At 39.6% G+C, this 23,941-nt stretch overlaps 1 protein-coding gene and 1 pseudogene across 1 annotated transcript in view; both read left to right on the top strand.

Annotated features, from left to right (window-relative positions):
* The window catches only part of Hspa4l (heat shock protein family A (Hsp70) member 4 like), a 75,392-nt gene that overhangs the window by 15,389 nt on the left and 36,062 nt on the right, over window positions 1–23,941 (top strand). The window contains exons 3-10 of the mRNA XM_045130947.1: window positions 799–939; window positions 8,214–8,336; window positions 13,311–13,410; window positions 14,450–14,583; window positions 16,432–16,676; window positions 16,813–16,889; window positions 17,749–17,900; window positions 18,203–18,309. Of these exons, the coding sequence (XP_044986882.1) occupies window positions 799–939; window positions 8,214–8,336; window positions 13,311–13,410; window positions 14,450–14,583; window positions 16,432–16,676; window positions 16,813–16,889; window positions 17,749–17,900; window positions 18,203–18,309 (1,079 nt within the window). The remainder of the gene's footprint in view (window positions 1–798; window positions 940–8,213; window positions 8,337–13,310; window positions 13,411–14,449; window positions 14,584–16,431; window positions 16,677–16,812; window positions 16,890–17,748; window positions 17,901–18,202; window positions 18,310–23,941) is intronic.
* On the top strand, window positions 19,707–23,537 carry LOC105943930 (annotated as a pseudogene).

The following is a 23,941-nucleotide window of genomic DNA, read 5'->3' on the forward strand; positions in this document are numbered from 1 at the left end:
AAGTTTGTGCTAAAATGGCTCCTTTAATTAAGTTCATACCTCATTTGGCCTTATCTTCTAAATGTGTCTCCATCAAAGAAGCCTATAGAATAATTTCTCCTACAATTAATTTAGCATCCCTTACAGTTGAAGCTCATGTTCTACTTAGATTTCATATATACATATATTTTTTTTTTTCTCATTCTATAGCTCCAGGCTAGCCTCAAACCCACAGAGATCTTCCTACCTCAGCATCCTGTGTGCTGGGATTAAAGGCCTGCCACTGGATCTCATTGTTTGTCTATAGTTTGAACTGTCCTTTCTAATTCGATGCAAAATTACCTTGTCAAAATAGAAGTCACTTAGGACACTGCCAAGTAGAACCACTCTACAGTGGGTTTTAATTTACTATTGTGGATCAACACACTTTACATGAGTGAGTTCATAATGAGTTAGATAAGAAAAAAATGATTAAAACATAGTTTGAATATACAAATGAAAGTAGGGAAAAAACAAAATCAAAGGTACTTATTTACTAAACCAGAATTGTTGAAACAAAGAGATTATTATTTTTCAAGTTTTGTACCACTCTCCTTGAAGACATGAATACCAGGGAAGAGGAGAATGTGAAAAGTAACACTTATGATGCATGCACAGTGTCACTGCCCAGTTGGAAACTGATGTGTAATTCTTCACTTGATTTTGTGGGATAAAGAGATGTAGTACTAAAGCATGTTTCATAGAAAGTGTTTTATTAGGAAACTGTTTTATTTCGTATTCTTTAGGTAATTGATAAATAAGAGTGTTTATTGCCAACAGATAGTCACAAATGTCAGAAATACAATCTATGGCTTCAAAAAGCTTCATGGGAGGTCATTTGATGACCCCATTGTGCAGACTGAAAGAATCAGGCTTCCCTATGAACTGCAGAAGATGCCTAATGGGAGTACAGGAGTTAAGGTAAGCTTTTTTTGTTTTTGTGGGGTAGGGTCTCACTCTAGTCCAGGCTGACCTGGAATTCAGTATGTAGTCTCAGGGTGGCCTTGAACTCAACAGCAATCCTCTACCTCTGACTCCCAAGTGCTGGAATTAAAGGTGTGTGCCACCATGCCTGGCAAGGTAAGCTTTATATACCCATTGTGCACATGTATTCACACTACAGAAATTGTGACAATTGTGACAATGTTGGTATTCCTAATTTAGAGTTTAACCTTTTTTGTCCCCTTGGGATACAGTGTATATTCACACCAAGATACAGTCAATTTTGCAGTAGTTTTAGTGAATGCAAAACATTCTAACTTATATAATTTAAAATTTTAAATAGCACTTTAAAAAAATTTATTTCAAAGGGGAAACTGTGGGGGGGGGGAATTACCATGGGATTTTTTTTATAATCATGAAAAATGCTAATAAAAATTTAAAAAAAATAAAGTAAAAATGAAAAAAAAGAAAAATTTAAAAAAATACTTTATTTACTTGAGAGAGATAGAAATAGGGAGAGAGAGAGAGAGAATGGGCACACCAGGGCCTCCAGCCACCACAAAAGAACTCCAGGCACATGTGCATCTATCTTAGGTGGGTACTGCAAAATCAAACCTGGGTCCTTAGGCTTCACTGGCAAGTGCCTTAACCACTAAGCAATCTTTCTAGCCCTAAATAGTACTTTTATTGTAAATTATTGTTCACTATTATTTGAAGGGTTCTAACAGGTGAAAGCAGAGGCATGTGTAGCTTAGAAGGATAAAATGAAAAAAGTTTATTAATTGCTATGAATTTTTCAAATGTATTAGACTCTTAAAACATATTTAGAAGTGTTAAAGCATCTTCTGAGAGATCGATTCTGAGTTTTTAATTGGCTATCCAAGACATTTGTTAGAAATTGGTTAACAAAAACATATGTTTTTCAACAACTAGTGGGATACCTCAAAGCACATAGTTACTTTGTATCATCCAACAATTCCACTCATTAGTATCAACCCAAGAGAGCTGAGCCATATATCCACATAAAGATTTGTATAATTTGCTATAGCTAAAAATGTGGAAACAATTCAAATGTCTTATGCAGTGATAACCCTAAGCAAACTATGATATGCAATAGAATATTATGTGGCTATGAAAAGGAATAAAATACTGATAAGCACCACAGCATATATGAACTTTGAAAACATGTTAAATAAATAAAATCCCTACATAAAATTCCACCTTTACAGCCAGGCATGGTGGCGCATGCCTTTAATTCTAGCACTCGGGAGGCAGAGGTAGAAGGATCACCGTGAGTTCGAGGCCACCCCGAGGTTACATAGTGAATTCCAGGTCAGCCTCGGCTACAGTGAGACCCTACCTCAAAAAAAAAAAAAAAATCTACCTTTAGTAAGATTCTTTTTTTTTTAATTTTTGATCATTTTTATTTATTTATTTATTTGAGAGCAACAGAAAGAGAAAGAGGGAGAGAGAGAGAAAGAAAGAGAGAATGGGCACGCCAGGGCTTCCAGCCACTGCAAACGAACTCCAGACTCGTGTGTCCCCTTGTGCATCTGGCTAACGTGGGTCCTGGGGAATTGAGCCTTGAACTCGGGTCCTTAGGCTTCACAGGCAAGCACTTAACCGCTAAGCCATCTCTCCAGCCCACTAAGATTCTTTTTATTTGCAATGTCTAGAATAGGGCAAATTGATACAGGCAGAAAATAGTTTAGTGGTAGCTGTGGATCAAGGGGAAGGGGAAATTGACAGATGTAAGGGTTAATTTGGAGGGGGATGAACATGGTCTACCTTTAGAAAGTAGAGGAGTCTGTATGGATGCCTCAGTCAGTAAAAATGAAGAGAGGCCCAGGCATAATTTTTTTTTTGTTTCGTTTTGTTTTTCAAGGTAGGGTCTTGCTCTAGCCCAGGCTGACCTGGAATTCATTATGTAGTCTCAGGGTAGTCTCGAACTCATGGCGATCCACCTGTGCCTCCCAAGTGCTGTGATTAAAGGCGTGCACCACCATGCCAGGCCCCAGGCATAATTTTTAACTCACTAAATTGTGGGAAAAAAAATTATGCTGTGTGAATTACATCTCACTAAAGTTCTTTTTAATGAGTAACTTAACTTTGTTATACATGTGCTATGGATCCTTTTGTATTTCCATTTTTAGAAGACATTCTGACTAGAGTGGGTGGTAATTTATAATGAGAAGGAAGCTGTAAAGATAGTTGTTGGGGGTGGGCAAGGCATGGTGGAGGTAGAGGTAGGAGTTCGAGGCCAGAATGGGACTATAGAGTGATAATTGTGGGAAGCAATGGAGAATGCTTTTTGTGGATAAAACTTGTACTGCACATGTTAAGTACCTGAATTTGGATCCCCAGAATCCATGTGATTACAGTCAGATGATGTAGAAAGTATCTGTAATCCCAGAGGGCTCTTGTCAGGAGGGGAGATGGAGACATGAGAATCCCCCAAAAGCTTGTGGGCCAGCAGCGTGAAAAACACAGCAATGAATGTATGAGATGTGACCTAAAAACAGGATAGGAGGCAAGTTGTGTTTGAGGTGTTGAGGTTTACAGGTCAAGGATTACCAGGGACTGGAGAGATTGCTCAGTGGTTAAGGCACTTGCCTACATAGTATTAATGACCCAGGTTTGATTCTCCAATATCCTCTTAAAGCCAGATGCAGAAAGTGGTACAAGTCTGGAATTTATTTCCAGTAGCTAGCATCCCTGGCATGCTCGTATTCTCTTTCCCTCTCTTTCCTTGCAAATATATGAAAAAGAAAAAGAATTACCCAAAGGCATGGGAGCAACAACTAAGTAGAAAATGAAACCAAATTTATGTCTGGGAATATACAATTAATGATCATACCTAGCAATCTTGTTCTAGAACTTAAAGCACATTAAAATCTTTTGCTTTCATTCATTAAGACTTTGTGAATGAGCTGAGGAGATGAATTTGTGTGTGTGTGTGTGTTTGAGGTAAGGTCTCATTCTAGCCCAAACTCACTTTATAGTCCCAGGCTAGCCTCTTTGCCACAGCAATTCTCCTACCTCTGTCTCCTGAGTTCTGGGATTAAAGAAGTGCTACACCACACCTGCCAATTTTTTTTTTTTTGTTTGTTTTTTTGAGGCAGGGTTTCACTCTAGCTCAGGCTGACCTGGAATACACTATGCAGTCTCAGGGTAGCTTCAAAGTCCCTGTGATCCTCCTACCTCTGCCTCCCAAATGCTGGGATTAAAGGCATGCTGGCATGCCAAATATTTTTAAAGAAACCAAAACCTTGGGCTGGAGTGATGAATCAGTAGTCAAAGGCTCTTGCTTGCAAACCTGGTGGCCCAGTTTTATGGCCTTGGGTTGAATACCCCAATACCCACGTATAGCCACATGCACAAAGTGGCACATGAATCTGGCATTCATTTGCTGCAGCAACAGGTCCTCAATTTGCCATTCTCATTCTCTCTTTTCACTCTCTCAAATTAGCAAATAAAATATTTTTTTATAATTTTTTATTTATTTATTTGAGAGCAACAGACACAGAGAGAAAGACAGATAGAGGGAGAGAGAGAGAGAACGGGCGCGCCAGGGCTTCCAGCCTCTGCAAACGAACTCCAGACGCATGCGCCCCCTTGTGCATCTGGCTAACGTGGGACCTGGGGAACCGAGCCTTGAACCGGGGTCCTTAGGCCTCACAGGCAAGCGCTTAACCGCTAAGCCATCTCTCCAGCCCAAATAAAATATTTTTAAGTCAGTTTTTGAGCAATATAGTTACAGTCAGCCTGTGTTAGCTATCTTCGTCTTTGGAAGGCTGAAGCTAGTATTCAGCTCCTCAGGCATTTTAACAACTTACTTATTTCTTTGAATTTAGTTTGATATTTATTTCATCTATGTTTTTAATTTATTTTTGTTTATTTTTATTTATTTGAGAGCAACAAACAGAGAGGGAGAAAGAGGCAGAGAGAGAGTGAAAGAGAGAGAGAGAGAATGGGCATGCCAGGGCCTCCAGCCACTGTAAATGAACTCCAGATGCATGCGCCAACTTGTACATCTGGCTTAAGTGGGTCCTAGGGAATCGAGCCATGAACCTGGGTCCTTAGGCTTCATAGGTAAGCACTTAACCACTAAGCCATCTCTCCAGACCCTTATCTAATTTTTTAAATTATTTATTTGCAAGCAGAGAAAGATAGAAAAAAAGAGACAGATGGAGAGAGAATGGGCACACCAGGGCCTCCAGCCACTGTAAACAAAATCCAGACACATGTGTCCCTTGTGCAAGTGGCTTGTGTGAATCCTGGGAAATTGAGCCTGGGTCCTTTGGCTTCGCAGGCAAATAATGCCTTAACTGCTAAGCCATCTCTCCAGCCCCTATTTCATCTAATTTTAAAGATATTCTTAATTGCATTTATTTATTGGTAAAAGAGAGAGAAGGAGAGAGAGATAGATAATGGGCATGCCAGGGCCTCTAGCCAGTGCAGATGAACTCCAGATGCATGTCCCACTTTGTGCATTGGTTTTTACGTGGGTACTGGAGCATTGAACCCAGGTCATTAGGTTTTGCAGGCAAGTAACTTGAGTGCTGAGCAATCTCTCCAGCCCCAGTGTTAGATCTTGTTGAAAATAATTCCTTAATGTTACATATTCACATTTTTACATATTCACACATAACTGTATTTTTCTTCTTGAGAGAGAAGTCTTCCAGAACACTTTCAAATGTTCGAACTATGGAATAAGTCACTGCAGTCTAGGAATCTAGAGGTTAAACCAACTTGTGTTTTTCCTTAGTGAATTAAACCAAATTGTAGAATGTGTGTGGGGTCTTAAAACTTTGTATTGCTTTTAAATTTTGTGGATCATAATGGTTTGATTGTGTATTCCTACGTGTAACCTGATCTTATGATTATGCATAAAATGTAGTAGGTATTTGGTCTAAGATAAGAAATTTTAAATTTTAATATATAATCTTACTTTTGTTTGTTTATATTGAGGCAGGGTCTCACTCTAGCCCAAGTTGACTGGGAACTCATGAGTTCAAGCCCCCAGACGGTCCTTGAACTTATGATGATCCTCCTACCTTAGCCCCTTGAGTGCTGAGACTAAAGGTGTGCATCACCATGCTATAATTTTTTTAAACTTTATTTTTATTTATTTGAAAGAGAGAAAGAGGCAGAGAGAGGGAGAAAGAGAATGAGCATGCCAGGGCTTCCAGCCACTGTAAACAAAATCCAGATGCATGTCCCCCCTTGTGCATCTGGCTTACATGGGCCCTGGAGAATCAAACCGAGGTCCTTTGGCTTTGCTATCAAATGCCTTAACCACTAAGCCATTTCTCTAGCCCTATAATTTTATTAATCATTTTTTTTCGAGGTAGGGCCTCACTCTAGTTCAGGCTGACCCAGAATTCACTATGTAGTCTCAGGGTGGCCTTGACCTCATGGCAATCCTCCTACCTCTGCCTTCCAAGTGCTGGGATTAAAGGTGTGTACCACTATGCCCGGCCCTATGATTTTATTTTTAATCCATGTATGTTCTCAGAAACTTTGGAGTAATTACCTATCAGGTTTTTTTAATAAAGAAAAAAAATTGGGGAGGTTTTCAAGATAGTGTCTCACTGTAGCCCAGGCCGACCTGGAATTCTCTATGTAGCCTAAGGGTGGCCTCAAACTCATGGTGATCCATCTATCTCTGCCTCCCAAGTGCTGGGATTAAAGCTATGTGCCACCATGCCTGTCCTTAATAAAGAAAAATTTTTAACATACCTTTAAATTTCCTTTTTTCAGGCTGGAGACATAGCTTAGTGGTTAAGGCACTTGCCTGTGAAGCCTAAGAACCCAGATTTGATTCCCCAGTACCCACGTAAGCCAGATGCACAAGGGGGCACATGCATCTGGAGTTCATTTGCAGTGGCTGGAGGCCCTAGCACGCCTATTCTCTCTCTCCCTCCCTCTCTCTCTCTCTTTCTCTCCTCTTTCTCAAATAAATGAATAAATACTTTTAAGTTTCCTTTTTTCAAAGCTGACTAGAGCTTGATTTTAAATTTTCTTTTAAAAAATGTTTTATTTAGTTGAGAGAGAGGGGTCCAGGTAAAGAATGGGTATGCCAGGGCCTCTAGCCACTGCAGACAAACTCCAGACACATGTGTCATTTTATGCATCTGGCTTATGTAGGTACTAGGGAATTGAACCTGGGTTCTTAGGCTTTGCCGGCAAGCTTCTTGACCACTAAGCCATCTCTCCAGCCCTAGAGCTTGCATTTTAAGACAGAAGAGTAGGGGTAGAGAGATGGCGTGGCAGTTAAGGCATTTGTCTATCAAGCCTTAGGACCCAGGTTCAATTCCCCAGTACCCACGTAAGCCAGACGCACATGGTGGTGCATGCATATGGAGTTTGTTTGCAGTGGCTGGAAGCCCTGATGCGCCCATTCTCTCCCTTTCTCTGTTTCTTTTTCTCTGTGCCTCCCTCTCTCTCTGTCTCAAATAAAATCTTAAAAAATTTTAAAGGAAGAGTACTAACTTTCAAATGAAAAGAGCATTTTATCTTTTTCTCTTTCAGTGTTTGTATCAACTTAGAAAATGGATGATAAAACATTGTCTTTTAGGAGCTAGGTAGATGACTCAGCAGTTAAAGGTGCTTTCTTTCTTTCTTTTTTTTTTTTTTATTTATTTGAGAGCGACAGACACAGAGAGAAAGACAGGTAGAGGGAGAGAGAGAGAATGGGCGCGCCAGGGCTTCCAGCCTCTGCAAACGAACTCCAGACGCGTGCGCCCCCTTGTGCATCTGGCTAACGTGGGACCTGGGGAACCGAGCCTCGAACCGGGGTCCTTAGGCTTCACAGGCAAGCACTTAACCGCTAAGCCATCTCTCCAGCCCCAGTTAAAGGTGCTTTCTTACTGAGCCTGCCAGCCTGGGTTCGATTTCCCCAGTACTCACCTAAAGCCAGATGTACAATGTGACGTATCTGGAGTTTGTAGCAACAAGAGGCTCTGGCATGCCCGTACACAAAATGCACACACACATACTCACTCACTTACTCACTGTCTTTGTCTGTCTCTTTCTCTATCTCTCTCTCTCTCAAATAAAAATATTTTTAATTGACTTTTTGGAATGGTGGGATGGTGGAGGGTTAGAAACACTTGAAAATAATTGACTTTGTTGTTTGCAAACAGAAGTGAAATTGTGATTCTTAAATAACAGCCAGTCATTATAGACATACTCACTAAGTACTATGAGATGAAGAAATGACTTACTAAACATCTCAACGTGGGGTTTAGGTACGGTACCTGGAAGAAGAGAGACCTTTTGCAATTGAGCAAGTCACTGGAATGCTGTTGGCTAAGCTTAAAGAGACTTCAGAAAATGCTTTGAAGAAACCAGTAGCTGATTGTGTGATTTCAGTAAGTTGTAGTTCACTAAATCTTGTTTTCCAGTGAATTAATGTTACATGGAAATGTTTTCTTCTTTTTGTACTTTCATCCCTTATCTAGAAGATAACAACAAAAAATGACTTTCTCTTCTTAAAAAATGAACTTACTTGCTTATTTTAGTATTGAATTTCCCATAAAGGCAGCTGTGATAACCCGTGCCTTCCAAACTAATGGATGTGATTTTATTAATGGCTGTTGTACCTTACACTTACGGCATAAGAATTTTCCTAAACAACACTTAACCTCAAAGCTTGAAAGACCTTAACAGTTTTAGGGCATAGTTTGAAAATTCCAATTTGGGAATCTGAGGTTATATGTTCTGTGTCAGAAAAAAAGATCTTGGGGCTGGAGAGATGGCTTAGTGGTTAAGGTGCCTGTCTGCAAAGCCAAAGGACTCAGAATCAATTCTCCAGGTCCCACATAAGCCAGATGCACAAGGGGGTGCATGCATCTGGATTTCTTTGGCTAGAGGCCTTGGCACACCCATTCTTCTCCTCTCTGTATCTTTCCCTCTTAAAATAAATAAATAATATTTTTTTAAAAAAAGATCTTTTTTTAAGGATTCTTATTAAAACATTATCAGAATGGAGAGCTGGCTCAGGACATAAAGGCACTCCCTTGGAAAGCCTGAACCCACATAAAGTCAGAGGCAGAAAGTGGTGCATGTATCTGAAGTTTGTTTACAGTGACATGAGGCTCTTCTGTACCAATCCTTTCTCTTTCACTCACTCATTCTCTCTCCTTCTAGATAAATTTTTTAAAACAATTAAAAAACATTATCTACCCTACCTGATATCCTGAAATCCCATTAAATATGCTTAAATACTTTAATTTTTTATGATGAAATTTTATTCTAGAGGCTACTTTTTAATTTAGTTGTTGTCAGTTAATGTGAATGTATTCCTACTGTTACTGTGTAAGTTCAAGAGTCTTATATCAGAAAAATAGGCTTGTGAACTCATGAATGGGTTACTGATTGTTTTCAAGCATCTGAAATTTATAAATGAGAGGAAAACTAAATTACAATTTAATGTTTCAGATTCCAGTCATTTAGAAACAGTAAATAATAGAGTTTACTATTGGGTAGACACTGTTGAAAATTTTTATATGTATTAATCATTGAATCTCTAGTGCGATAGGATATTATTAACCCTAACTCTGCCTATTGGAAAGAACTGATGAATAGAGGTAGTTCATTCACAAGCCTATACTTGGAACATTTCTATCATTTGGCTACTTGACTGTGTCAGAATGCTAAAGCATTTTTAAGCTCCATTTTTGTGGTTATGAGCTTTATGATGACAAATATATCTAGGTTTTGTGTGCTGCTATATTCCTAATAACTAAGCATTCCTATTCATTGTTGCCTGATAAATATTACATGAACCACACATTATAATTTACATGTTTGTCATGAGGATAATTACTGAATCAGGATAAGCAAGCTTATCAATGAGGAAACAGAAGAGACTACTTAACTTTGTAATCTCAGCATTCTGAAAGGCCGAGGTGGGAAACAAAATAGGTCTGAGCTACAGTGCATTCAAAGCCAATGCAAGCTACACAGTGAAACTGGTTTCAAAATACTTTTAAAAGTGGAGAGCCTCAGCCAGGCATGGTGGTGCACAACTTTAATCCCAGCACTTGGGAGGCAGAAGTAGAAGTATTGCCATGAGTTCAAGGTCAGCCTGAGCTACAGTGAGACCTACCTTGAAAAACCAAACCAAAACAAACAAACAAACAAAAAAAGTGGAGAACCTCAAGTTATTTTGTACTTGAATATATGTAACAACTTTTTAAAAATTTATGGGCTAACTCAAACTATGTCTTTTTTAACAGAAATAGCTATATATTTTTTTATAAACTTTGAGCCTGGGGTTATTTAACTTGAGTAGGAATAAAATATTTTGGTATAGTAAAACAATTCTCTGTGATTTACTTTTTATGAAAAATTTTCATTTTTCTGAACAGTGTAGAAATAGGGTTTTTTTAATATGTATTTCATTCATTTATTTGCAAGCAGAAGGAGGTAGAAGAGAGTCAGGGAGATAGAAAATGGATACACCAGTGCCCCAGCTACTGCAAACAAACCCTAGATCCTTGTGCTACTTTGTGCATTTGGCTTATGTGGGCACTGGGGAATCAAACCTGGGTCTTTATGCTTTGCAGGCAAGTGCCTTAATGGTGGATCCATCCCTCCAGCTCCTAATTTTTTTTAAGTTAATTGAGGACTTTAGCATATAAACATTGTAAATTAGTCATATTCCCATCAAGTTATACTCTTATGTCCCCTCTCCCCAGCCCCCACACAATGTTTTTATTTTCATAAATTTCCAGGCAATATGTAATTCCCCTTCTTGGAAATGAAACCATTTTAAACACATTGATTTAAGTAAATACATGTGTATGAAATTGTTATGTGTGTCCTTTTTAATAATGTAATACCTTTAACTTGTATATTCAGCTTTTAATTATTAAAGATGACAAATATGTATAATAGTTCAGTGTGTTGTTTTAATTTTCATTCTGCATCAAAATACCTCAGGCAGGCTAACTTTAAAAGAAAAGCAGGCCTGGCTTGGTGATGCATGCCTTTAATCCCAGCACTCCAGAGGTTGAGGTAGGAGGATCACTGTGAGTTCAAGGTCACCCTGAGACTACATAGTGAATTTCAGGTCAGCCTGGGCTACAGCAAACCCCTTCCTTGAAAAACCAAAGGAGAAACAAAAAAAAGAAAAGAAAAACAGTTTTGGTGAATGTCTGGCATCAGTCATCCTCATTACTTTAGTCTCTGGTAAGATCATAATAAACAGCATCATGGAAGGGGAATGTGTGTGAAAGAAAGGATCACATTGCTGAACAGAAATGCTAAAACAGGCTAGAGTCCCATAATAACTCTTCCCAGGGCATTCCCCTCAGTTAACCTCATAGAGATCTGCAATGATAGCCAAGCTCCTACACATGAGCCTTTAAGGGGAAACAGGCCAACACAGGGAGTACTTAGAGTAACAGCATTGATAGTCTAGCCATGTTGTCGCATTCATTTCCTGGGGAAATAGAACAGATGTCTATTCACCCCAGGTGGGGCACCAACAGCAAACCAAAGAAATGATTCCACCCAGTGAATAGTTTAATGGAGTGAGTTACAGGAGCTTGAGATATGGAAGTGTGGGGTGCCTTTGAGAGCATTGGAGCCTTTTCTTGGCACTTGGTTGGGCTGTACCTCTGGAGTGTAGGATGCTTAGATGATCACCCAGACCTTGTACTAACTGAGAAACCTTTGGGTTCTTAAGAATCAGATGAATGAAATTACAGCCCATCATGGGTGAATTTGAGACATCTTATTACAAATCTTAAGACAAGGGAAAAAAGCAGAACTTCTGCTCAAGGCAGGAGGGGCCCCAGAAATGGGGAAGTCTAGCTGGTGCCTGCCTAGAATCTTTTATGGGAACATACTAAACTGGGGATGAGCCAATTAATCTAGCCCTTGTACGTTTCTAGAAATGGGGTCACTCTTATAAGAAGAGAGAAGAAAGTCTTGATCTTCTAATACTTTTGGCCTCCAGCCAGGTGGAGACCAGAAAGAAGTAGGGGAGAAAAAAAAAAACAAATTTCTTCTTTGAGGTTCAAGGACATTTCTCTCCTTACACTTTTAGTTTACTTTCCCTGGCCCTTTTAACCCAGAACTGCATCACATGGCTTAGTCTCAGATGGCTGCATCACCAAAAAGCCCATGCATCTCTGAAGCTTAGTGGAGGAGTTGCAGGCCAGCTGAGCTGGGTGTTCCCTTCTCCAAAGTAGTTCTTACTCCTTATAGAGCCCTTTCTAGGCCTTGTAAGTCAGAAGTTTCAGGAACTTCCTGAAACTTGTGAGATTTTTACATCCTGAGCCTAGAAGAGCTTCAGAACTTCCCTAGAACATCCTGAGCCTGTTTTAATCTGGGATTTCTTAAGACCCTACCTCCAGTATGAAATGTTTAATTTAGAGGAAATTACTGTACTTGCAGGGGCTGGAGAGATTGCTTAGTGGTTAAGGCACTTGCCTGCAAAGCGTAAAAACTCATGCTCAAATCTCCAGGTCCCACATAGCCAGACACAGTGACACAATCATGCATTGCACCACAAGGGATCACACGTGTCTAGTTTGTTTGCAGCTGCTGAAGGCCCTGGCATGCCAATTCTCTCTCTCTCCTCCCCCCCCCCCCCGCCTCTTTCTATCTCTAAATAAAAATAAATGAATAATAAAACAGTCCTCAGGCTATGGGGAGATGGCTCAGCAATTCAAGCGACTTGTTTGGCAAACCTTGGGTTTAATTCGCCAGCACTCACATAAAGCCAGACACACAAAGTGGAGTTCATCTGTAGCAGCAAGAAGCCTTGGTGTGCTCTTGCTTACTCTCTTCTCAATTTTTTTCTTTTTTGTTTTGTTTTTGGTTTTTTGAGGTAGGGTCACACTCTAGCCTGGGCTGACCTGAAATTCACTATGTAGTCTCAGACTGGCCTGAAATTCACAGCCATCTTCCTACCACTGCCTCCGAGTGCTGGGATTAAAATCATGTGCTACTACCAGCTCAATTTTTTTTTACTTTTTTTTTATTTGTTTGTTTTTCAAGATAGCTCTATCCCAAAATGACCTGGAATTAGTCTCAAACTGGCCTTGAACTCACAGTGATCCTCCAACCTAAGACTCCCAAGTGCTGGGATTAAAGGCATGTGCCACCACGCCCGGCTCAATTTTTATTTAATTTAAAAAGTACTCATATGTTAGGCCAAATTTTCCTGATACAGGAACTGTCAAACTTTTTAAAAAATAGTATTTTAATTAAAATAGTTCTTTGCCTTAAATTTACATGGTTTTGTAATTATTTTACATTTTTAAATTGCTGAAATACTTAGCAAGGTCTCATACTGAGCTAGTCTACTCACGGCTGTTGTTACATGTTAGATCCCCAGCTTCTTCACTGATGCTGAGAGAAGATCAGTGATGGCTGCAGCCCAGGTTGCAGGTTTGAACTGTTTAAGGCTGATGAATGAGACCACTGCAGGTAAGTACCCACTCTACCATTAGAAAATCACTGTCAGAAAAACACTCACAGTTTTTTTCATTATCCACAGCTTTTTTTAAAAAAAATTATTTATTGGGGGGGAGGCGAGGTAGAGAGACAGAGAAAATGGGCACACCAGGGCCTTCAGCTGTGACAAACTCCAGAAGCATGTGCCACCTTGTGCAACTAGTTTACATGGGTCCTAGGGAATTGAATCTGGGTCCTCTGGCTTTGCAGGCAAGCGCCTTAACCACTAAGTCATTCCTCCAGCCTGAGCACAACTTTTTAAAAAATTTGTTAAATAGGGGCTGGAGAGATTGCTTAGTGGTTAAGGCATTTTCCTATAAGGCCAAAGAATCCCAGTTCAACTCTCCAGGCCCCATGTAAGCAAGATGGATAAGGGGGCACATGCATCTGGAGTTTTCAGTGGCTGGAGGCCCTGGTGTGCCCATTCTTTCCTCTATCTCTCTGTCTCTCTCTCTCTCTCTCTCTCTCTCTCAAGTACATAAATATATATTTAAACTATAAATAAAATAAAAACTTAAATATTACTTCTTTCAACTTGGTGCTTTAGTGTACAAAATTTTGGCAGAGGTTAAATTTATATTTGAGTTTGAAAAGTGATCACTGTCATAGTTATAGATGAGTAGATGGAAAATAAGGCATTAACCAAATTGTGAAATGTTATTTTACTTTGAATCTAATAATAATCTTGTTTTTAGTTTTTATTTATTTATTAGATAGAAAGAGGCAGATAGAGAGGGAGAGAATGGATGCACCAGGGCCTCTAGCCACTGCAAACACACTCCAGATGTATATACCACCTTGTGCATCTGGTTTTACATGGGTACTAGGGAACTGAATCTGTGTCCTTAGGCTTCTCAGGCAAGCACCTTAACCACTAATCTATTTCTCCAGCCCTGAATCTAATAATACCTTGTTTATTGTATATTAAGGTGCAGGATCAAAGTAACTTGTCTCTTGTTTCCCATATAATTGCTGTACCATAAGTAATTCAAGTCTTTTTGTTCTTGCACAGTTGCTCTAGCATATGGGATTTATAAACAGGATCTTCCCTCGTTAGATGAGAAACCAAGAAATGTAGTTTTTATTGATATGGGACATTCCGCCTATCAGGTCTCAATTTGTGCATTTAACAAAGGAAAACTTAAAGTAAGTAGATAATGATTTGTCATATTTCATTTTGATGATTAAGAGTACAGACTTTATAAAGAACATAAAGGGGTGGGCTCAAATTCTGCCTCTACATCTTAAAGTGTGAATTATCTCTGTCAACCTTAAGTCTCCCTATCTGATGTTATTATCAGTATCAAAACCCAAGAATTTTTGAGGACAAAAATTAATTAAGGCATTAATAATAAATTCTGTGTAGAATGTTTGGCATGCTTGGCACATCTAGTAACTACTACAATATGTTAGGTGTTTTGTTGATTTGTTGAGATGTTAAATCAGGTGTCAGGGAACACAAATTATCCATGTAAATATGCTTAGAAGAAATGTTTTCTAAAATGGTTTATGTCTTTGTTAAGCTTATCTGGGAATCATAATCATAATTTTTAAAATATAGCATTATTTACTTCTATGTGCATATATTTTTATATTGTATATTTGGCTTAATATTCACTTTTACATTGACGAGGTATTCATATTTATATTTTCTCTCTCTTTATTATGCACTAAGTATAGTTTTCCTAGAAGATAAAATGTTTTGGTTTATCCAGCTCTGCATGAGCCCTTTGTCCTGCAGTGTGTAATACTATACCTTATAATCAGATGTGAAAAATGAAATGACTCATGCTGAGTACAGGTAGCTTTTGGTAAAATTGGTTTAATTCTTGGCCTGTAGCCGTAAACTTTAGCTTGAAAAGGAACATTTTTTCCCTTTCCTTTTGCCAGATAACTGTGCAGTATAGTCATCTATACTTTCATGCAGTCTTGTTACAATTTGAGTAAAGCAACGCCTTTCTCTTTAGTTGAATATACATTGTACTGGTCACATATCAGGAAAATTCTGCATGCAGTTTTGGATAACACAGCTTCATGAGTAGTCTGTATTCATGGATTTTCTGTGTTGTTAAGTTGGGCCGATGTCACACTCAGGTTGCCTTTGTACCTTACTGTGTTTCCTATTACACTCCCTCCCTCTCCTGTCTTCCAAAGAATGACTGAAGAATGATTCTAGTAGAGTTCATTCATTAATAATGAGTTTAAGTAATCATTTTACCTAGGGAGAGATTAGGTGGATATCATGGAGTTCTGTGACTGACTTAACCCTTCCACATACCTACTGGCTGGGGCTTATTGAACAAGAACTATATTAAATTGTCTGTTTCTGTTTTTATTTTTGCCTCCTTGGGTATACTTTTGTATTATATTTTTGTGAAAATAGCTGGTTTGTTTTTAATAATCAAAATCTTAAATCCAAATCTATAAATTTCCCACTTAGTGTTTTAGATCTACTTTTCCTGATTTCTTTGAACGTTGTTCTGGTTTGTATCCTTGGAACTCTTTCTTTGCTATCTTAAACTTAGCTTTTGGTTCAATGTTCTTTTATTTCTTTTTATTTATTTTGTTTTGTTTTTGCTTTTCAAAGTAGGGTCTCACTCTAGTCCAGGCTGACCTGGAATTCACTCTGTATTCTCAGGGTGGCCTCAAACTCACAGTGATCCTCCTTACCTCTGCCTCCCAGAGTGCTGGAATTAAAGGCTTGCACCATCACACCCAGCTCAGTGCTCTTTTAGAAACAGTAGATGTGAGTTAATGAAGTTTAGGTTGTAATTCAGTCACATCAGAATTAGAATGATTTGTTAGTGGATTTTAACAGTAAAGCAGATAATGAAGAAGGTGAATATACTAGCTAGATACAGGGGACTGACTTGGAATATGGCCCTTTTGATTTGGACAGGTTCTCTAGCTCTGTGCTTTTATTATTTTAAGGTTGTTTTTTTTTTTTAAGATCTGTATTTCTGAAAACTTAGTACTGCTTTTTCAATTAAACAGGTGTTGGCTACGACCTTTGACCCATATTTGGGTGGCAGGAATTTCGATGAAGCCTTAGTAGACTACTTCTGTGATGAGTTCAAGACCAAATATAAGATAAATGTGAAAGACAACTCTCGGGCCTTGTTGCGTTTATATCAGGAATGTGAAAAACTAAAGAAGCTAATGAGTGCAAATGCATCAGATCTTCCATTGAACATTGAGTGTTTCATGAATGACCTTGATGTTTCTAGTAAAATGAACAGGTACCATGTGTGTTTTCAGTTCAGAGAGTGCTGATTTCATTGTGATTAGATTATATTCCTCCCTCCCCCATTCTGTTGTTTTAAAAGGATCCTCAATTTTTTATCCCAAAGTAATGAATTTTATTTTTTTTCTCAGGGCTCAATTTGAACAATTATGTGCTTCCCTGTTGGCCAGGGTTGAACCACCTTTGAAAGCAGTAATGGAGCAAGCTAGTAAGTGGAAATTACTGTTGCAGCTGTACCAAGAAGTAAAAGCTGTGGAAGCACCATTGTCTTAAAAAGATCTGAATTTTTCAACTTAAACAAGGATATTGCAGCTCATTCTTTATAAAATAGGGTACTAGAGATCCAACTTTGTGAGAATTCTTCCTTGCTCACTCACTATCTGCATAAGAAAGTAATACCAGTTCTATTTTGAGGTATTTTATATAAGTACATGAGATTACATGGAGAGATTAAATAGGAAATGGGGACCTAATTGCTATTTTAACTTTTTAAAATTTATTTATTTATTTGAGAGAGAAAGAGGCAGAGAGTGAGAGAGCTGATTGCTATTTAAAGAGTATTTATTTGTTTACCTATTTGCAAACAAGGGTACAGAGAGGGCGTGTCAGGGCTTTTTGCCACTGCAAAGGAACTTCAGATGCATACACCATCTTTGTGCATCTGGCTTTATGTGGGTACTGGGGAATTGAACCTGGGCCCTCAGGCTTTATAGGCAAGTGCTTTTAACAGATGAGCCATATCTCTAGCCACTGTTTGAAAGATTTTTAGTGACCATTTAAAATAGCTTTCTTCAGCAGAGAGTAGGAAATTGGAAGACTGCAGAGCTTTAAAGCTGTGAGGTGATGAGCTGTTCATTCTGTTCCTCTTGTCACTGTCATACAAGTCCAGGGGCTACCACATAGATAACATTAACTTTTGTTTTTTCCAAAAATTTGGGCTCTTTGCATTTTGTCTTTGAACACATAAAAAAAACCTGTATGAAAAGTATTTTCCAAAGCCTACTGTTCACAATTTTTATGAAAGACTATTATCTTATTTTCTTATTGAAAACCATTCTATTTCCTAGACTTACAACGTGAAGACATAAATAGTATTGAAATTGTGGGAGGAGCAACACGAATCCCTGCTGTGAAGGATCAGATCACCAAATTCTTTCTTAAAGACATCAGTACCACCCTGAATGCTGATGAAGCTGTTGCAAGAGGATGTGCATTACAGGTAATAGTTTGCAATGTATATTTTTCCCAAAATGTGTGATAAGTCTAAAGGGGCCTTTTGTCTCTTCCAACCACCTGTGAATAGGCACTCAAAGTAAGTAACTCTCACAGGATAATTTTCTGCATACTTTATAATGTTCTTAGATTAAATTTTGTAAGGACCTTTTGAATTTTCATTTGTCATTACCAAAATGTAATTTTAACAATAGAACTCTTTGACTAAAAGGACTTTATTAAGCAATTCAATCAGGGTTAACTTAGGAAGTGATTTATATTTTCTGATTTAAGTATTTTTATTTTCAGTGTGCAATTCTCTCACCAGCATTTAAAGTGCGTGAATTTTCCATAACAGACCTTGTTCCCTATTCAATCACATTGAGATGGAAGACTTCTTTTGAGGATGGAGCTGGGTAAATTATTTTTGAATTCTTGGTTAGAGTTTATCATAAATCTTTAACTATTTAAACCTACTTTTTCTTTTCTCTTTTTCTTCCCTAAACTATATTTCTTTTTATTTATTTGCCATCACAGAGAGGGGGCGGGGAGAGACAGATGAGAGAACAGGTGCATCAGGGCCTTCAGCCGCTGCAAATGAACTCCAGATGTATGTGCCACTTTGTATATCTGGCTTTATGTAGGAACTGGGGAATTGAACTCCATTTGTTAGGCTTTGCAGGCAAGTGCCTTAACCACTAAACCATCTCTCCAGCCATCTTTTTATTTTTTTAAATGTTTTTATTTATTTGAGAGAAAAAGACAAAGAGAAATACAAAGAGAAAGAAGCAATAGATAAGCATGGGCGTAGCAGGCCTCCAGCCACTGCAAATGAACTCCAGATGCATGCACCACTTTATGCTTCTGGCTTCATGTGGGTACTAGGGAATTGAACCCAGGCCATCAGGCTTTGCAAGCAAGAAGAGCCTTTAACCTTTGAGGCATCCCTCCAGCACTCTAAGCCTACTTTTTCTAAATTAAGACAAATGTATGCTTCTTAAAATTATTTTAAATATTTTTAAGTGAAGGGCTGGAGAGATGCCCTAGTGGTAAAGGTGCTTGCCTGCAAAGCCAAAGGACCCTGGTTCAGCTCCCCAGTGCCCATGTAAAGCCAAATGCACAAGGTAGCACATGCATCTAGAGTTCATTTGCAGTGGCTGGAGGCCCTGGTGTGCCCACTCTCTCCCTCTCTCTGCCTTTTTAAAAAGAGTTAAAGTTTTGTTTTTTTTAAATGAGGTATTAGAAAAAAGAATGTAAAAATAATACATAACTTATAAACCATGATGAACATACTTGTTAATTCATTTATAGAAGTAAACACGCTTATTTTCAAATAAATACTGTAGTGTACAAGTGTGAAAACTTAAAGACAACCATTGCCATTTCCCAGTTCTCTTTAGCTACTTTTTAGAGATATAATGATTAAGTGTGTATATGTGTACACAGGGGACAAAAACTTTGGATGCTAGTCCCTGGAATCCATCCTTTTTTTTTTTTTTTTTTTTTTAGACAAGGGTCTCTCATTGGCCTGGAACTCAAAAAGTAAGTTAGATGAGCCAGGCATGGTGGCACATACCTTTAATCCCAGCACTCAGGAGGCAGAGGTAGGAGGATTGCCGTGAGTTCAAGGCCACCCTGAGACTACAGAGTGAATTCCAGGTCAGCTTGGGCCAGAGCAAGACCCTACCTTGAAAGAAAAAAAAAAAAAAAAAAGTAAGTTAGATGGATGGCCAGTGAACCCCAGAGATCATCCTATCTCTGTCTTCTTAGAACTGGGGTTACAGTCACATGTCAACATTCTCAACATTTTTACATGGATGCTAAGGATCATACTCTGGTCCTCATGTCTGTAAGGCAAGCATACAATTGACAAGACTTCCACCGCACCCTCTGTGCTTTAGAGGCAACCATTTTTAATAGCTAGTGTAACTGGTACAGGGCTATTCTTTGAATATCTACAAAATAAAAGAAAGAAAAAGCATGTAGCTGTAATTAAAGGGTCATGTTCATAGCTCCAGTGCAAGGCTAGTGGTTAAGGCACTTGTCTGCAAAACATAACAACTTAAATTCAATTCCACAGTACCCACATAAAGCCAGATGCACAAAGTGATGCATGCAGCTGGAGTTGGTTGCAACAACTAGAGGCCCCGATATACCCATTCTTTCTCTGTCTCTGTGCTTACAAATAAATAAAAATATTTTTTAAAAAGATATTGTGTATAATCTTTCCATGTCAGCAGACAGTAACTATTCAGTGGTTTTGTATGTCATAGTAACTAGTAAAAACATTTTTTAGGGGTTGGGGATTTAGCTCAGTGGATGAGTGCTTGCCTAGCAAGCACAAGGCCCTGGGTTCAGTACTCAGCACCAAAAAAAAAAAAAAAAAAAAGTTGTATTTTTCTCTTTTAAGTAAAAATAACATAGTTGGGCTGGAAAGATGGCTTAGCAATTAAGACCCTTGCCTGCAAAGCCTGAGGGTTCAGGTTCAATTCCCCAGTACCTATGTAAGCCAGATGCATAAGGTGGCACATGCATCTGAAGTGCATTTGCAGTGGCTAGAGGCCCTGGTACAACCATTCTCTCTCACTCTCAAATAAATAAATAAAAGAAAATATTTTTAAACATATATCATTGTATACACAGCCTTGTACAGTTGTGTTTGCTATAAAGTAGTATAGGAATGAAATTGTTGAGCCTGAGTATATGTATTATTTTGATTAATAGTGCCAAGTTAGTCACTAAGAAGTTTATTAACATTGATTGCTTGTCTTAGCTCATTTTTTCTATACTTTTAAATTTAATATGCGAATAGTAAAAATGCTTATTACTTTGTTAGTAAAGTTGTTTGACTTGTAAGTTATATAACATTTTCATGCTTTGTTGACATTTACATTTCTTTCTACATAAACTGCCCAGCATGTAAATACCTCGCTTCCCTATCAAAAATCAAAATTGGGGGAAGCGGCCGCGCGTCGGGGGCATGGGAAGGCGGAAGTGACGTGCGGCCGGCGGCAGGGTAGTTGGCGGGTGGCGGAGTCCGTGCCCGTTGCCATGTCCGCGGGGAGCGCGACCCATCCTGCAGCTGGCGGCTTCAGGCTCCTGGTAAAGGCCTGACTAGCAATAAAAGCAAGGATGACCTGGTGGTGGCCGAAGTAGAAATCAACGATGTGCCTCTCACGTGTAGGAATTTGCCGACGCGAGGACAGACTCAAGATGAGATCAGTCGACTTAGTGGGGCTGCAGTGTCTACTCGAGGGAGGTTCATGACAACCGAGGAGAAGGCTAAAGCTGGGCCAGGGGATCATCCATTGTATCTTCATGTTCAGGGCCAGACACGGGAATTGGTGGACAGAGCTGTAAACCGAATCAAAGAAATCATCACCAATGGGGTTGTGAAGGCCGCCACAGGGACAAGTCCGACTTTTAATGGGGCGACAGTCACTGTCTACCACCAGCCAGCACCGATCACCCAGCTATCTCCTGCTGTTAGCCAGAAACCTCTATTCCAGTCAGGGATGCATTATGTTCAAGATAAATTATTTGTGGGTCTAGAACATGCTGTGCCCACTTTCAATGTTAAGAAGGTGGAAGGTCCTGGCTGCTCCTATTTGCAACACATTCAAATTGAAACAGGTGCCAAAGTTTTCCTGTGGGGCAAAGGTTCTGGCTGCATTGAGCCACCCTCAGGCCAAGAAGCTTTTGAGCCCATGTATATCTACATCAGTCATCCCAAACCGGAAGACCTAGCAGCTGCCAAGAAGCTCTGTGAGAATCTCTTGCAAACAGTTCATGCCAGTACTCCCGGTTTGTGAATCAGATCAGTACTGCAGTGCCTTTGCCAGGCTATACACAACCCTCTGTTCTAAGTAGTATCCCTCTTCAGCCACCATATTATCCAGACAATGGCTATCAGTCTGGTTACCCTCTTGTTCCTCTTCCTCAGCAGCCAGTTCAACCTCCTTATGGATTACCAAGCATAGTGCCACCAGCTGTTTCACTGGCACCTGGAGTCTTGCCAGCATTACCTACTGGAGTGCCACCTGTGCCAACACAATACCCAATAACACAAGTGCAGCCTCCGGCTAGTACTGGACAGAGTCCGATGAGTCCTTTCATTCCTGCTGCTCCCGTCAGGACCGCTTTGCCGGCTGGCCCCCAGCCCCAGGCCCCCCCCAACCCAGCCCCAAGCACAGAAGAGACGATTCACAGAGGAGCTGCCCGATGAACGGGAATCTGGACTACTTGGATACCAGGTACAGGCTTCTCCAGTCAGAATGAGATAGAAGGCACGGGATCAAAGCCCGCAAGTTCCTCAGGCAAAGAGCGAGAGAGGGACAGGCAGTTGATGCCTCCACCAGCCTTTCCAGTGACTGGTTTAAAAGCAGAGTCTGATGAAAGGAATGGGTCTGGGGCCTTAACAGGAAGCCATGATTATCCAGCCAAGAAGATGAAAACTACAGAGAAGGCATTTGGCTTAGCGGCTTATGCTGCAGACTCATCTGATGAAGAGGAGGAACATGGCGGTCATAAAAACGCAAGTAGCTTCCCACAGGGCTGGAGTCTGGGCTATCAGTACCCGTCCTCCCAGCCGCAAGCCAAACAGCAGATGCCTTTCTGGATGGCCCCATAGGAAACAGTGGAACACAGCTCTGACTCTTAGCAATAATGCATGCATTTGATGTAACAAGACTCTGGGGCCTGTTCGGAGAGCCATCTTGGACCTTTGCAAAAAGTTAGAGATGCAGTGTCTCGTCTTAAAGGGATTTTAGTCTTTTAAAAACATTCTTATTTCTGCAGTGGCATTGTATCTGTTCAAATTTACTTAGAATCACAGATTTGTCTCAAGCTTTTTAATGGTGAAATGTGTTTGTCCAGAGATGTGTCAGGACAAGGTTATTCTCCTGTTTGCCTGGTCTAGCCTTTTCCCAACAAATAGCCTCAATTTTGACATAGAGAATGTTTTGTTTGTATTTTAATACTGTTGGGTCAATTTTGATAATAACTTGTTATATACAAAGCCTTACTGTTTGTTAGTGGGGAAATGATTTCAAGGTCATCTTTTCCTTTCAGTACTTACAGTTCTAAGAACTCATCCCTGTTTCATTTTGGATTCTTTCTGCTTTGGAAAATGCTATTTTACTAATTTAAAATTATATACAACTGGAACATGAAGAGGAAAATGAAGTAATTTTTCCATTATGTCTTTTTATTGGGGTGATTGAACGTTGACACCTTAGGCATATTTGTCTCAGATAGCCACTGCTGTTGTCACTGACCTCCTATGCTCCTGGCTTCAGCCGCATCAAAGGAAACTGACTGAAAAGGTGGTCAGAACTCGTCACAGAAGTGAAGCATGGTGACCTGTCAGAACTTTTCACAGAAGTGAAATGTGGTGACCTGTTTCTCAGAGCAGGTTGTAGCTACATAGATGCCATGACACATTAGGATGGTGGACTTAATGACCGTGATGCAACCTGCCCTTTTTGGCGTACAGATTTGCCAAAAGAACTTTTTTTGTATCAGTTACCCATGTGTGAAAGTGAAGGAGCTAGGCTGCGGTCAGGAGTGGTTTGAGAAACTGAACTGTCATTTTTGCACATTTGAATACTTTGCAGGCTGGCTTTGTACAAACTTACTCCCTGCTTTCCTACATATTGTAAATAATTAGACAATAATTTCATTATAAATAAATGTATAAATATTTAAAAAAATCAAAATTTGCAGTTAAAATAGTCTGCCTGCCACCCCCCCTTTTGTTTTTTTGAGGTAGGGTCTCACTCTAGCCCAGGCTGACCTAGAATTCACTGTGTAGTCTCAGGGTGGCCTTGAACTCACGGCAGTCCTCCCATCTCTGCCTCCCCAGTGCTGGGATTAAAGGCGTGTGCCACCGTGCCCAGCTAAGGGGCCTTTAATACCAGCATTCAGAGGTAGGAGGATCACAATGAGTTTAAGGCCAGCCTGAGACTACATAGTGAATTCCAGGTCAGCCTGAGCTAGAGTGAAACCCTACTTTGAAAAACTAAGCAAAAAAAGAAAGAGGGAGAGGGA

Source organism: Jaculus jaculus, chromosome 12 (genome assembly GCF_020740685.1).
Source record: "Jaculus jaculus isolate mJacJac1 chromosome 12, mJacJac1.mat.Y.cur, whole genome shotgun sequence".
NCBI lineage: Eukaryota > Metazoa > Chordata > Mammalia > Rodentia > Dipodidae > Jaculus > Jaculus jaculus.